Source organism: Grampus griseus (genome assembly GCF_964374135.1).
Source record: "Grampus griseus genome assembly, chromosome: 11".
NCBI lineage: Eukaryota > Metazoa > Chordata > Mammalia > Artiodactyla > Delphinidae > Grampus > Grampus griseus.
In genome coordinates, this window is record NC_139005.1 from 23,982,329 (window position 1) to 23,999,100 (window position 16,772).

A 16,772-nucleotide genomic window follows, 5' to 3' on the forward strand; every position below is an offset into this window, starting at 1 on the left:
AACTAAAAGATCTAACAAAAAGAAAAAGCACTATCATATACTATGACAAACTGCACTTAAAATGGATTGTGCATCAAGAACTTGTACTATTTTCATTAACAAAAGTTAATCACAAGAGATTAGAAATAGCAAGCAATTTATTATACATTTTACTAAATGAAATGTCAATCTTATGGGAAGTATATTGTCTTATCAGCTCTTCATGGGGAAAGAAATAATAGTTAATACTGTTATAGTTGCATATTTTTCTGATATATTTCATTATTTATTTATTTAACAAATACTACTATCTGTACCAGGCACTGCTCTGAGCATTTTATAAATATTAATTTATTTAATTGCTACTGCAACTCTACCTGGCAAATACTGATAGCATCCCCATTTCATGGAAGAAGAAACTAAAGCATAGACAGATTAACTTCCTCAAGATCAAGTATTTAGGAAGGGGCAGAGGTGGAATTTAAATATAGACAGTCTGATTCCAAAGTCTAAGCTCTTAACTATTACCCTATGCTGCCTCTCTTCAGTAATGTGAAATTTAAGAATTTTTATTATCATGTCTAAATTGACTTATTCTTAACCAAAACAGACTGAGGCAGTTTCAACATCATTAAACAACTTCAATTCTATTTACATATAATAATCTTGTTAATATACGTATACATAACTCAAGAGCACCAAAGCAGTAAAACTGGATTAATTTGTTCAGTAATATTTTAATAAACACTGCTAAATGCATAGACTGCATTGGGTTGGATGCAAAAAAGAATATATATAAGAATAAAATTAAGGCAAATAGTGTGGCATGAGGACAGACCAACTATAAAGTTACTGCACAGTTCATTGATGAGTTCTTTCTCATGGCTACATTTCTGTATGCTCTTGATTGATAACTTAGAAGTTGCACTTACTGAAGGAGTTTTAATTTGAACTGATACTCACCTGTACCCCCACTGGCTGAAGTCTCTACATAGCTGTCAGGAACTTTCGGAAAGGCATCCAACTCTTTCACCAAACTTAAGGTTTTCTTCCGATTCAGTCGCCTCATCTTCAGGAAAACCTTCTTCTTCTTTCATATAGTCATGCTAAGGAATAAAAAATGAATAAATGAATCCTCCAAAAAAGATTAAAAGGTTTCTTTTATTTTTAGATAACTGAAAAATGTCCTTGGAACAACGTAACATTCTTATTCCTCCTTGAGAAAAAAAGCTTAACACTTATCCACACCTCTTTTTTCTCCACTTCCACCCTGACAAAAAAGTACTAATGACAGGCAATTTACACACACAAACACATTAAATAGCCAAAAAAAGTGAAAATCAATTCAATTACATTTGTAATATTTGAATATACAAATTAAAATAAAGTTTTTCTCCTATGAAATTAACAAAACACATACAAATAATACATTCCCATTAATGGATGACAATGAAGTAAAGTAGATATGCTCATACACTGCTAACAAGAACATAAATATTCACCGCTCTTATTCTAAGTAAATTCCTTTTTTAGGAATGTATCCGAAGGAAAATATCTGTGTTGTGCACAAAAATTTGATGAGGATATTTCTTGTATGGCTATTTTTAAATATTGAAGATAGAAACGAACTCCTCGTATCCAATATACAAATTACAGTGAATTAAAAGTTCTAAATCTATGTAAACACTGAAAATCTTATAAAAGAAAACACTTAATGATGTAAGAAAATACTCATAATACATTAAGCAAAGACCAGAAGGCCATATGCCAGTTTTATGGGAGACAGGGAAAAAGATATATGGGAAACAAACTGAAAGCCTATACACAAAATGTTGTAAGTAGATCATGGGAGGATTTTGTCTTCTTTACAAAATTTTGGATTTTCCAAATTATCTGCTTTTATAATAAAAATATTATTTAAAAATTGCTTGCTATTCTCTTTTTGATCAATATGCCAACTACATCTAAAATATGCTAGCCATAAAAATAACTGAAATCTCAAATATTTACATAATTTTTTTTTTTTTGCGGTACGCGGGCCGCTCACTGTTGTGGCCTCTCCCATTGCGGAGCACAGGCTCCGGACGCGCAGGCTCAGCAGCCATGGCTCACGGGCCCAGCCACTCTGCAGCATGTGGGATCTTCCTGGACCGGGGCAAGAACCCGTGTCCCAGCATCGGCAGGCGAACTCTCAACCACTGCGCCACCAGGGAAGCCCTTTATATACTTTTTTTATCTGACTGATTTATATAAATAATATTATAGGTGACACTACAAGCATTACCAGAAATCAAAGTTGTATTGATAAAATCAACACATAACAGAATAAGTTAAATGGTTGAAAAAGTCACTAAAAGAATGTCTCTAGAAGAAAGCAGAAAGACTTGTCTGAAATCTAAGTAGGATTAATACAGAAAGAACAGACCATAGAAAGAGCATTCATGGAGAAAAAAGGAGACTCAGGGAAGTAAAAACTGGCAGTAATCATGAACACTGTCCAAAAGAGAGCAGGACCTAACCAGAGGCACTACTAATCAGTCCATGAAGGAGCCACTGCCCTAAAGTGAAGCTAAATGCATTAATGGGTTGATTTCATTTGCCATTATAAATACCCAACTAACTCCCCTTGCTGATTCCATGCTCAAAAGTGGCCTTCAGAATATAATTTTGCATTTCATGTATATGGTTTTCCTAAGGAAAAAAGAGAACATGTAGACAAGAGATGACAGTGTTTGATCCCCATGACAGTTATAAAACTGCTCTTCTCGGGCTTCCCTGGTGGCACAGTAGTTGGGAGTCCGCCTGCTGATGCGGGGGATGCGGGTTCGTGCCCCAGTCCGGGAGGATCCCGCGTGCCGCGAAGCGGCTGGGCCCGTGGGCCATGGCCGCTGGGCCTGCGTGTCCGGAGCCTGTGCTCCGCGGCGGGAGAGGCCACAACAGTGAGAGGCCCGCATACTGCAAAAAAAACCAAACAAACAAAAAACTGCTCTTCTCATCTGTAAATTAAGCTTCTGAGTGTTTATTAAGCATAAGCCATGTTCCTCAAGTTTGTTCAACTCAGTAATCAAATTTATTTTCTGTACCTGCTTAGCAGTAACGGCACCAAGACTGATCCTTCTTCCATCTTTCAATTTATACTCATTCTTTCCTACAGGGGCTAAATAATAAATATGTTCAAGCCGCTTATCTTTAAGACAAAACTCTCCACGTAAGCTCAAGTCCAACTCCAACTACTGTATAGATCTCCAGCTGCATATCTACAGCAAAACTTAAAGGTATGAGTTGTCCGTATTCATATATTGAGACTACTTCCTTGTCTCTCAACTAAATTTGCTCTCAGCAAGGTTATTAACAACTTGCTTAGTACCAAACCCAACGGACAATTTTTAGCCCTTAATCAATTTTGCTTCTGAGAAAATGTATTTTCTCACTTATTCATCACTTCTTTTTCTCCTTGAAAGTCTCTTACCCTGGCTTAGGTAATACTATACTCCTGATTTTTGTTTTACCTCTAAGATATTCTTTGGCTTATTTTGCAGATTCTTCTTCCTCTCAGAGGGCACTAGGCCCTCCTCCCAACCTCCACACTTCCCCCAAGTGATCTCCCATCCCTTCCATTTCTATCTACATGTTGATTCCTCTCAAATCTTTATTCCCAGTCCAAATATTTCTGCAGACATGTATATCTTTTTGTCTTCTATTACATTTTCATTAGGGCATTCCAGAGACAATTCAGACAAAACAAGTCTAAAAATAAATACTTCACCCTACCAAACCTGTTTCTCCTCCTGTGTCCCTATATTCGTTAATGATGACACATGCACCCAAATGCACAAGCTAGAAACATAAGTTGCATCCTTAGACTTAAACTCTTCCTAAATTTCTCTCAAATCTGTCATTTCTTTTCCAGGCCCATTGAGAAGTTCCTTACTAGGAGCCTAGTCTCAGTTGCCATAATCCATCTCTGCATTGCTTCAATCTTCAATCTTTCAATTCACTCTCCACACAACAATCAATAATATTTTTAATACATAAAACTGATCATATAAATTTTATTTTAAAATATTTTTATAGGTCCCCATTACATTTAAAGAGTTTGGACCCTATCCTAACATGGTTTACAAAGCACTCAAAACACAGGCCCTGCTTACCTCGCTTCAAAACCCAATCCCTCAAAGTCTTAGTTCCAACCATACTAAATCACTTTCTATTCCTTAAACATGCTATTCTCTCTACTATAAATATCCTTCCCCCACTCCCCCACCTCTACATTTGGCTAACTCCTATTTACTCTTCAAGTCTGTCTAAATATCTCTCTCAGGGGAAAAAAAAAACTTCTATGACCTCAAAGATATGAGTTATATAGCATGGCCTCCTAGAACACTGTGCCTTTATCACACTATGTATACTTGCTTGTTTAATTTTGTTTTCTCCATTGTAATTTTAGGGCAGGAACCATGTCTAACTTAATCTTTGTATCTCCAATGCACAGCAGGTTACTTGATAAATATTTATGGAAGGAAGGAAAGAAGGAAGGTGGGAAATTTCCCCAGAAAAACTCACGGTAGCACAGCTTTCCAATCAAAACAGTCATACTTAGATAAGTAAATATGTAAAAATATAAGATCTACAAGAAGAATTTTTGTTTTGCTCACTACAGTATATCCCTAGCACCTACAACAGTGGTTGGCACATAGTAGGTATAGCATTGTTGAGCAAATGAATAAAACTGTGAATTTTACTTTCTAAATTTTCTATATTGTAATGAGCTCTATAAATGCTTTCTTGTAAATTACATGTACGTATAAAGATATGGAAAGCAGCTAGTTTTACCAACCCTCTAACACTTCATATAACCTATCCGGTACTCCTCCCTTAATCATCTAACTAGTGTACTCACTTGGCTCTCTCCCAGCCTCTGGCTCTTCCATTCCTAGTTTTCACGATTCCACGGCCTGACCCTGAGGGCATGCATAGGGCACTCTCACTGCCTCTCCCCCATCCCGGGATAGAAAGGTGGACAACAGCAGGCTGTGTCTCACCTTCTGCTAAGACAGCTCTATTCTACAGTGGAGCACCTTGCCACTCTGCTGCTGCTCCAGTCCCATTCGTTAGCTCAGCATTAACCTACAACCAAAAATTCGTTCCACCTCGAATACCTGCCAATCTACTCTATAGAGCCACTGTTCTGATATGAACAAGTCATCCAATAACTTCCAGTTTTTCTAAAAGCAATCCTTCTACCTGCTCTTTATGAAACATAACGTTCTCCTGGTGGTAATTATCTTTGAATCATACTTCATTTCTGAGACTCACAGGTAAAGAAGTAGCATGTTTTAACATGATATCTCAACCATCTCTTCCCTTTTCAAGTCTATCTTCTAATAATAATAATAAACACACATACTACATTAGAATTATAGCTAACTTTCATATTATGTGCTAGGTATTATCTGAAGCACTTCATATATTAAATTCATTTAATCCTCTAAAGGACTCTACAAAGTACTATTTTTATTCACTTATAGATAAGGAAACTGAGGCACAGACAGTTAAGTATTTTCTTTTTTTTTTTTAATATTTATTTATTTGGTTGCACCGGGTCTTAGTTGTGGCAGGCGGGCTCCTTAGTTGCGGCTCACCAGCTCCTTAGTTGTGGCTTCTGTACTCCTTAGTTGCAGCACACGGGCTCTTTGGCATGCAAACTCTTAGTTGCTGCATGCATGTGGGATCTAGTTCCCTGACCAGGGATTGAACCCGGGCCCCCTGCATTGGGAGTGCGGAGTCTTATCCACTGCGCCACCAGGGAAGTCCCCAGTCAAGTATTTTCAAGGCCCACACAGCAGGTGGTAGAAACTGGATTCACTGCCAAGCAGCTTGGCTCCAGAGTCCATACTCCAACCCACAGTGTACACTAACTCACTTCAGCACTTGATTCATCTTCCATTAACACCTGGATATATTTAGAACTTCCTTAATGACTTCAGCACCTGGATCATTCACTGCACTTCTTCCCCATTCCATCACCACCCTATGACACTCAGTCTCGGGCACTCATTCAAAATGATAATCCTTTTACCATGTAAGCCTAACAGATATTCTCCAGTGACTTCCATCTTAATTCTATACAAAGCCACACACGAACAAGGCCATGCTTTGGCTCCTCTTAACTTTTAAAACTGTTCCACCTCTAATATCCAAATCACCAATTTTCCTCTCTGAGCAGAAACAATTATCTTGCCAGCTCTTTAATTTCCTCACTAGGGAAGAATCTACTCTTCATTTTCCCTGTGTTCTCAATCCCTTGGATTCCTCCCAGTCATTCAGTTCCACTGCTCCCATTCCCACTCTATTTGCCTCTCCATCCAGCTCAGTCAGACATTTTCAAAAATGCATTTAGAAAGACCCTAGATCAGTGGTTTCCAGAACCACAGAACTGCCATTCTGTTACAAAAGTTTCTAGTCTGTACCTAAGTGAAAAAAAACAAGGACAATATAGGATTCTTTTTTTAAGTTAAATTTATTCAGTTTAAAAATCTGTCTTTTATTCTGAGATTATTTCCTTCCTTTTTTTTAATGTGTCAAATGTCCTTTCTTTTATGAAATGATAAAATTAGATAAAGTTTTTTGTTTGTTTTTGGATATCTTTCTTTAATAAAATTAAAAACTGCAATTCTAGGACTTCTCTGGTGGCGCAGTGGTTGAGAGTCCGCCTGCCGATGCAGGGGACACGGGTTCGTGCCCCAGTCCGGAAAGATCCCACATGCCGCAGAGCGGCTAGGCCGGTGAGCCATGGCCGCTGAGCCTGTGCGTTCGCAGCCTGTGCTCACCAACAGGAGAGGCCACAACAGTGAGAGGCCCATGTACCGCAAAAAAAAAAAAAAAAAAAAAAAAACTGCAATTCTATATCAGTCCTTAAGTCCAGCCCCTTTCCCTGATTTTTTTCTATACATTTTTTTGTACTGGTTAACAAAATTTAGGAGCCATTATGCTAGATTCCTTTGCCCATTAGTTGGTGATGCTCTTCATACTTTGACAATCTCCAGTCCAGTATCATATCTTCAATTTCTCTCCTGAACTGTTGTGTATACTAAAAAATAAAACAAGCAAATTCCAGGAAGTCACTGATAACAACTGAGACTAAGACAATGCTTTGAAAAACTGCATAAGAAATAAGAAACCACCTTTCATGCTGGAACACAGAGACACATTATCAACACTCAATCTAAGAAATGTCAAACAGCTAGTATTTCATCATCTGTGTCCACGTGAATATAATGAAACTATCAGATGCTTTGCCAAAATTAAAATATAGAATTCATGACACTTTTATGGTCTGCTGAATTAAGTTTAATTACTTCTTCAAACAAAAATGGAGGCATAATTTATCTTCTGCTACCCACACTTTATGAGCTAACTTCTATTTTTAATGTATATTTAACAATATGAGAAATATTTAATTGGTTAATACACATGGCCATTGTTGTGAGTTGAACTATGTCTCCCAAAAGGATACTTTTAGGTCCTCACCCCTGGTATCTGTGAATGGGTCTTATTTGGAAATATTTGGGTTTTTAAAGATGTTAAGAGACCATACTGCATTAAGGTGGCCCAAAATCCAATGACTGGTGCCCTTTTATCAAGGCCATGTGAGAATACACAGACACACAGGGGAGAATGCCATGTGAAGACAGGCAGAGATTAGAGTGATGTATCTACAAGCCAAGGAGCCAAGGATTGCCCAGATGCTAGAAGAGACAAGGAAGGTTTCTTTCCTAGAGCTGTCAGAGGGAGTATGGCCCTGCTGACACCTTGATTTCAGTCTGGTAGTCTCCCAAACTGTAAGAGAACAAATTTCTAGTTTTTAAAGCCATCCAGTTGGTAATTTGTTATGGCAGTCCTATGAAACTAACACAAGCCATTAATAACAATGAGAAAGGAGATGGAACAAATATTATCCAGGCTATCACTGAACTTCAGAAACGAAAAGCAAAACTATGACTTATATGTAATTTTAAACTACTTGACAATATTGCATTAGAATACAATAAATTTTATGAAAGATAACTTAGTTTCACTTTACAAACACTAGACATCAAAAAAGTACTCATTCTTTTTACTTTAAAACTTTTTACAACAGAGTTACATTTTGTTTTTAAAATTATTTACACTAACATAATTCAAACAAATCTAATAAACTTCCAAGTGATTTAAAAAAAAAGGTTTACTTGGAAGCCAAGTAAGATGGTATAAATGTGAGTTTTTTGTGATCAAAAACACTTGGGGGACTTCTAGGCACTTACAAGCTATGTGATGAATTTGAAAAGATCCTCAACTTCTCAGAATTCTTTTATAATTTTGTTTTAAAAGGAGGGAGGGAGACATAATGGTTACCTCACAGTTTTTAATCAAGATAAAAATGAGTCATTTGATAAATATCTATTTCTAATTCTCAAAAGAAATGCAAAGACTTGTAGGATATTTGAGGTTTATGTTAAAGTCTTTAGGAAGGTGGGAAAGTGAAGTTAGGCGATAATAACATGAATAGACTGAGGATTATACAAATTGATAGAATGAAAGTTAAAAGAAGAGACTATAGAGTGATGGCAACACAACAATTTGTAAGTACCTAGTAGCAAGATGAAGCAAAGACAAACATCCTCCTCCTCAAAGAATGGTTTGACTACAGTAACTACTCAATAAAAGCATACAAAATTGAATTAAATTAATTGAATTAAGCAAGTAAGGAAAGTGTGAGGAAAAGGTCAGAGACACATGAAATTATATATATATATATATATATTTTTTTTTTTTTTTTTTTTTTTGCGGAGCAAAGGCTCCAGTCGCAGAGGCTCAGCGGCCATGGCTCACGGGCCCAGCTGCTCCGGGGCATGTGGGATCTTCCTGGACCGGGGCACGAACCCATGTCCCCTGCATCGGCAGGTGGACTCTCAACCACTGGGCCACCAGCGAAGCCCACATGAAATATATTGACAACAGAATGAAGGTCTCCAAAAGCAAGGAGAATGGGTTAACAAGGCACCTAGGGCAGAAATGACCTAGAACTGACCTAGACTTAAGTAAGACTGCATGGAGTAGTAGAAAGAGGAATCTGTACCTTAGTAATTAAGAGAGGATAACGGCTTAAGAAAGCAAGCAATTGGAAGATGGAGTTTAAGGACATTTTAACCATATAGACTGAAGAGTTTAATCAATTTTGGAATCCAAGAAATTACTTATAAAAGCATCTTCTTCAGTCTATATTTTGACTAAGAACAAAGGCAACATTTTGTGAGTAGGTATAGAAGTTAGAAAACAAAAATTTAAAAATAACAAGAGCTAACATTTAATGAAAGTTAACTGTATGTCAGGCATTGTTCTAGGTGTTTTGTATGTTTTAGCTCACTTGATCATCACCACTCACTTTCTGAGTTGTATTATTATTATTCCCATTTTGCAGATAAGGAAACTACGACAGAAAGAGGTTAATTTACCCATCATGACATTAAGAGGCAGAATCAGAATAAATATAGAAAAACTGTTGAATAGGATTTGGAGCATGCACAGACTGCCTAAAGAGTAACTTCTATTAAAAATGTTTCACTATTTCTTCCAATTAAATGACTAATCCTCAAAGAAATTTATTATTTTTTCTAATTCTTTTTTGATGCTGTTGTTCCAAACTAGTACTGATTTCCTCTGAGACTTTCAAGCTTGATATATTTTTATGATTTGTACCCTCAACCAATTACAGCAGTCAGTTGTGATTGAAGTTCATCATCAAAAAGAAAGAAATTCCGCCCCACGTTCTCCCCCCGAAGAAAACCATGAAATTTTTTTTTCATGTTTTTCCTCTAAGAGAACTGGAATAATTGCATCAATTTGGAAATATCAATAAACAAATTAAGTAAACAAACATAAGTCCTGAATTCTTCAGTGAACAAGCCTAATTCATTTCTTTATAATGGCTGTACACTAGAGTTCAATGAAATACCTAAGTACAACTGCAAACAAATAAATAAATCCCGTTTTTAACTGTATCTTTATCTGCTTCTGTATCTTCATCTTTAACTGATTCTGAAACCCAGTCTTGCATCATTTTAACCGGTATTTTGTAACTTTGTGTTGTCTCGAGGGCACTAAATCCTAAATATAAAAGTTACTGGAACGTGTTTTCTCAAACAATGACCTATTAATTCTAAATACTACCAATACCCAAAGCTATTCTCTACCACGAGCTGACATGTTATCTAACAAGGGCTTCTTAACTCTTCAAGGGTTTCAGAAAAGTAGTGACACTCGGACCTGTCTCTCCTACAGCATCTCACCCTGCCCTGCCCCTTTCTCAATTTCCTAAGCGGCGTGCGAACCTCCCGAGGCGAGGCCAAGACCTCGTTCTTTCTTAGAGAGCACAACTTGCTGCGAAGAATTTGGTATCTGAAATGGGGATGGGAGCCAGACACCCGGGACGATCGGGACACTATCAGGCTGGTCTTCACAACGCGGGACCCTCCGCCCCTGCGGACGGGAGGAGCCACCGGGGCACGGGGCACTGTGAGAAGCAATGGGCCAGGGTCAGCAGCTATGGGGACGCAGCTAAACTCCTTCAAGTTGGAAGACAGCGGAGAGACATTGGACCAGGAAAAGGGGAGCTTCCAGGCGCAGCGCTGCCCAGGGTCCTGCCAGTAACGACCCCGGGGAAGGTAAGTAGACCGGCTCCCCGGTCCGGCCCGCTCTCCGGAAGAGAGGAACTAAGACAGGGAGCTAACGCTATGACGGGCTCTCACCCCTTTAACCACATTCATGCCCTGAACAGCCCTGGAACAAACAAGAAAACAGCACCCGGCGAGGTTTCAGTATTTTACCTTGTCCTACGGTCCCAGCCGACCGCCATGTTTCACAGAAGCCCGGTCGCCCGGGCTCCCGTTTACCCGGAAATATCGCGAGAACAAAAGCGACTACCACCGTGGAAAACGTCAGCCGGGGGGGGCGGGGCGGGGAAACGGTGTAGAGTTCTCGCGATATTCCTTTCGCTGACGAAGTGCTTTGTGAATCAAGAGGTGTGAGCCGAGTTAAGGGGGCTCGGCTAAGAAGAATGGAGGTTTAAACTTATTTCACTTGTGACCACGTGGCTAGCAAGGAATTAACTTCTCCAAGGAGAGCTTTGTTACCTACCAACGGATACTTAGAGACCACAGAAAGAATCTCAACTCCTCTAATAGTACTTCGTTAGGAATGAGATACTTGGGCGCAGGAATTAACATTTGCAGCCCTATCCGTATTACTCTTACAAACTCTGCACCACGTTTTGTGCCCCTTTATTTTCTTCTGTCAAGAACGTTTAAACTTTCCTTTCCAGGCACAGGTAACGCTTTTAAATTATTTGTTAAATGTTTTTCTTGTCTTCTAGATGGTAAGCTCTGTAAGAAATCACATGTGTCTTCCTCATTCTTATATCACCAATACTTTTCTATGCACTCGAATATTTGTTGAGAAAGAAAATTAATACTTCATTCACCTTTTTTCCCTAACACTTCATATTATAAGAGGTAACAGAGGGGACTTTGGAAAAAAAGGGCTCAAGAGCAAGCCCATGTGTTACCAGATTTTCCAAACATTGAGATTTTTAATTTTATGATTTATTGACCAAAAATTCTAACAAAAGCGTAATAATGACTAATTCTTAAATGGTAAGCACTGATTTTTCTTCCCCAGTAAGCAATATTTATATGCTTTACTTTCCTCATCTCGTTTAATCTTTTACAACTGTGTACGGTAATAACATTATTTACCCATTTAATAGATAAGGAAATTGAGTCAAGTGGCAGTTAAGTGATTTACCCAATGTCAGATAGCTGGGAGAGGCAGGGAAATCTTGACCACAAGACTAAACTGCCTTTCGAAGGAGCAGTCATCATTTTGTTTATTGAATTAACGTTTATTGAAATATGAAATTTTACTAAATTTAAACTGTCCTAGAAAATAAGGGCAGATAAAGAGTTTCCACTGATGCAATTTCATTTCCAGACTTTCATTTCAGGATTAGTCCAAAAACTTTAAACCAACTCTAAACTGATATAAAGTTTCTGCCTCCTTCACATATTTATGAAGAAGCATAATGTGATGTCTAAGATCATAGACACTGTAGCTAGGATTTCCTGGGTTAAAATTCCAGTTCAATAACTTACTAGCATGTGACCTTGGGCACATTATTTCATTATTTTGTCCTCTTTTCTTCATCTATAAAATTGTACTATAATGTCTCAAAGATTTTTATAAGGACTAAATGAGTTAATACATATCTAAAGTGCTTCTTTATCTTAGCCACAAATGCACCATCAGCCCTTCCTTTGTAGGTCTGATTGTTTGAGGTCTTGTGTGGCTGGAAGCTGGTTGTTGTTCACTTAGTTACACTGGATGCCTGGTCTCTAGAGTAGTCTACTTTCAGGGTAACAACTATCCCATAAGAGTTGGATGGCCCAGTGAAACAAAACTGACTAATTTGATCCTGCTTATTTAAAAAACAGCTCACCATCTCCTATAATACTAAATCAAGACTAAATTTCCTCCTGAAGATTGAAACCTTGCTTAACTAGAAAGAGGGGCGAGTACTTAATCCTATGTTATTGGTGTAGTTATATCTAGAAAACAATTTGCTTCCAAGGAAAAAAAATATGTCCATTATGTATTATGAAACTGTGGGTAATGATTAGTCAAATCCGTTTCACCTGCCTTCACTAATCAAGGTCATTTTAAGACTTGCTTGTCCTCCAAGCAGCACATAGCCTAAACAATAAGATGTTTGCCCGAGTTATTTTCAAGGAACTTGGGGTCATCTGTGTCTAGCTCAAGCTGAGCTGGTTAAGGCTGGATGGGATCACCAACCCTACAACTGGGCATGTGGAGTGTCCACTTGGTGACCTTTTGAAGGTGCAGTGGCCCATAGCTTAGTTAGGCCTGCACAGAATGACCATTACCTCACCTTTTCCCATCACCCTTCTCCATGCTCCCCCACTGAGACCGCCCTGCTTCTTTATTCCATAAATACCCGGAGAGCCCCTTGCCTTCAGGAAGGCAAATTTGAGATTTGCCCTCCAGCCCCCTCGCTTGGCTGCCGTGTGGAAAAACCCTGCCTTTGCTGCAAACCTCAGCATCTCAGCACTTGGGCTTGCTGTGCGCTAGGTAAAACGAACCTGGTTTGGTAACATTGCCCACAAAAGAGAACTGGGAGATAGATGTTAGATTGGGAATTAACAACTGGTGCTAAACAACCTGTATTTTGTGCAAATGATCAAAAGGTGTTTTCATACTGGTTTTTGTTTGTTTTTTTCTTTTTTTAGTTCTCTGTAGTTTGCATAAAAGTTTTAGCAAGTAAGCAACAAAATTAAGGTAAGTTAATACTTTTTGCTATATGAATGCCCCAGAAACACCTCAAATTCAATATATCCCAAGTGGATGTTATAATTTACCCCAAATCTATTTCTTCTGCACTGTATCTACAAAAGTCAATGGCACCACTAACCTCAGATTCAGTCACTAGCTACCAATCCCAGTGACCAGTCAATTTCCTTCATTAAGACTATTTCCAGTTTCATGCTGTACACCAGACTCTGTGATTTTTATGTATGTGACAAACTATCATAATTAGAAAGGAAAAAAACCCGGGATGATATGACAGAAAGAAAATCAACTTTCAACTGAGCACAGCAGAAGACATTTTTCCATTTTCTGATATGATTATATACCACTGATGTTGAGCTAAAAAGGTCAAATAATTTCCATCCCATATATGAAATATGTCCATAAGTTGATTTTCCTATCATATAAAAAATATAGAAGCAGCTAAATATGTAAATAATACATGGTCAGGGTTCAGATGCTTTGACTAAAAATTATGAATGCATTTGTATATCTTACTGTTCAACAGGACCTAACCTGACAAATACTCTTATGAATTAAACTTGTTTTTCTAAGTAAAGGATAGTTGAACCAACAATAGTGAGGTCCCCCTCCTCCCTGTCTGGGTCTTAGAAGGTAAGAAGCCAGTCAGACCTGTTCCCCCCTGCCCTCCACCGTCTCATGAACCAGTCTGCATGAGTAAACTTGGTCAGAAGTTGATTTTTCCTCTAATGGAGGGTAATTAGGTTGGGGGAACCTCATTAAAGATCTGAGTCCTTGACACAGATTGAGGCTGCTGCTTTGGTATCACATCCATCTATAAGAGTGATGCTCTATAGCACATTGAGTGCCCTTTGGCACTCCCATCATAATAGAGATGGGGATTGCTGAGTCTGAGGTAGGAGAAGCCATTAACGTCATGTCTATCCTAAGCCAAGTCCATGCTGAAGGAACACACAGGAACCCATTAGAGTCTTTCATCTGGAGGCAAAAGATGGAAAAAATGAGGCTGGGAAATTATTAATTTTTTTTTTTTTTTGGTCTATACACCAAGCAGATAGGCTTGATTCAGTTAAACTATATGATTTGTCCAGGATGAATTAAAAAAAACAATTATTATAAAGTTTAAAGGGGGCTAGCAAAGGCCATAAAGGACAGTGCAGCTCCCCCTTGCTCTCTCTTGGATCATCCTTTGGGGAAATGCAGCTGTTTTGTCATCAGCCCACTCAAGAAGCCCAGTGGAGAGGTCCACATGGCAAAGCATCTTTGTGCATTTAAATATTCCTGATGAGAAGTCTAAAGCCACTCAGATTCTTGACCCTATGTATGAGACCTGTTTTTCTCTGGAATCTTATGTAATTTTCTTGTCCCCAGTGCCTTTAAGCTCCACAGTGACATCTGTGATCTGGGTCCGTCTTCACTCTTGTGCTAGGCATCCAGTGCATTCTTTCCACCTGACAACACATACCCTTAAGTTCTAGGAAGTTTTCTTGATTTGTTTCCTTGATTAATTTCTCACCTCCATTTTCTCTATTTTCTCCTTCTGAAACTCCAACTATTGTTATGAGATGTCCTGGACTATTAAAAATGATAACTAGCGGAAATGGGAAAAGGATAGCAGTGAAATAAAGAATTATAATTTTTGCTTTATACAATCACAGTATCACTTTTTAATTGACTTTCTTTTGCACTATTCTTAGAAAAGGTAATAAAAGTAAAATTAATGCAAAGTATTATAATTAGATATGTGGGAGAGACTTCTGGTTGCCATGTAAATACTCTTCTCTCCTTCTTTAGAACCAGAATCCTGGACAGTAAACCCAAGTGAAGAACTATATTCCCAGGCTTGGCAGGTAGTTATGTAAATAATAGTCACTGAGTAGGGCTTTTATGAAAGTCATTTATCCCCTTTTCTCCTTGCCCTCCCTCATTTCCAATCTTGGAATGTGACTGCGATGACCTGAGCCCTGCAGCAATTTTATGACTTGAGGATTGAATTGATACACTGAGGATGGTGGAGGAGGAAGACAGGAAAAGCTGCAGGCCCTCTAACTTTGTAGAGCTGCCTATCAGCTGCCTGACTCCATTTAAGTAAGAGAATAAAAATCCTAATTCCTTCAAACTACTGTAGTAACGTCTTTTTAACCAGCAGCTGGCAAGTAATTCCTGGTGGATTCAAGGAAATTTATACTATTTTTAAGCTCTCTGAAAACTGAACCTCCCTTATTACACGTAAGTCTTCTTTTTACCTCTCTCCATTTTATTTTCCTTCTCATGTTCAAGTATGTGAATGAAGCCAGCCCAATTCCAATCTCTCCATGCTCCCAGTCTTATCTCCCCAGTCCAAACTCCACACTCTTGCCTACATTATCTTCTGAAAACACCCATCAGCCATGTGATATAGTAATTAAAGTCTGTAATCAGAAAAATCTATGTGTTATTTCTTCTCTGAAACCAGATGTTTGATGTAAAACAAGTCAGCCTCCCTAGCTTCAATCTCATGGGTAAAATGGGAAAGAGAATGCCTTTCTGATACAATTGCGCTCAGAATTAAATTAATATATGTAAAGAAGTTGGCACATGGAAAGCTACTAAGGTAGCCTAATGGGATTGTCATCCCCCAATTAAATCCTTAGGGAAATTATGAAGAGAATTTTTGAAAAACAAAATGGAGACATAAAAAAGAACAGAAAAATTAGAAAGCTGTACTGTATTCTTGAACAGCAAGGCTTAATAAAATCAACCTCTCCCCAAGTAACATATGACATAGCCTCTGCCTGCACACATAACAGTGTATTGCTGGATTTTGACTACATTCAAACATGAGAGTTTAATCAGATTTTACCCATCCTGATAAAAGTGCCATTAAAGTAAAAATCCTGGAACTGTTCCTTAAAAAACAATTTGTAAGTGTACAATTCCATGATTTTAGTAAATTTATGCAGTTGTGCAACCATCACCATAATCTAATTTTAGAACATTTCCATCACCCCCATTTTGTTATTTCTTGCACTTACCCATAACCTTAGGGAACCACTGTTCTGCTTTCTGTCTATAAATTTGTCTACATTCCATGTAAGTGGAATCCTAACATGTAGTCTGTTGCGACTGGCTTCTTTCAATTAGCATAATGATTTTGAGGTTCATCCATTTTTGTAACAATTTTTTTTTAACATCTTTATTGGGGTACAATTGCTTTACAATGGTGTGTTAGTTTCTGCTTTATAACAAAGTGAATCAGTTATACATATACATATGTTCCCATATCTCTTCCCTTTTGCGTCTCCCTCCCTCCCACCCTCCCTATGTAACAATTTTTTAACTATTCTCTTCAAGTATTTTTTAAAGGATCCAAGGTCAGGTTGCGGGGGGGGAATCCTCTTTAAAACTTTATT

The 16,772-nt window shown here is 38.1% G+C and overlaps 1 protein-coding gene across 2 annotated transcripts in view; it reads right to left on the reverse strand.

Moving 5' to 3' along the window:
* Nucleotides 1–10,912, reverse strand: part of ERGIC2 (ERGIC and golgi 2) — a 36,304-nt gene extending 25,392 nt beyond the window's left edge. For both annotated transcript variants that reach the window (XM_082665573.1, XM_082665572.1), the window contains exons 1-2: nucleotides 10,845–10,912; nucleotides 943–1,085 (exon numbers count right to left, since the gene is read on the reverse strand). In XM_082665573.1, coding sequence (XP_082521699.1) covers nucleotides 943–1,048 — 106 coding nt within the window. In that variant the 5' untranslated portion in view covers nucleotides 1,049–1,085; nucleotides 10,845–10,912. The remainder of the gene's footprint in view (nucleotides 1–942; nucleotides 1,086–10,844) is intronic.
* Between the last annotated feature and the right edge of the window lie 5,860 nt (nucleotides 10,913–16,772).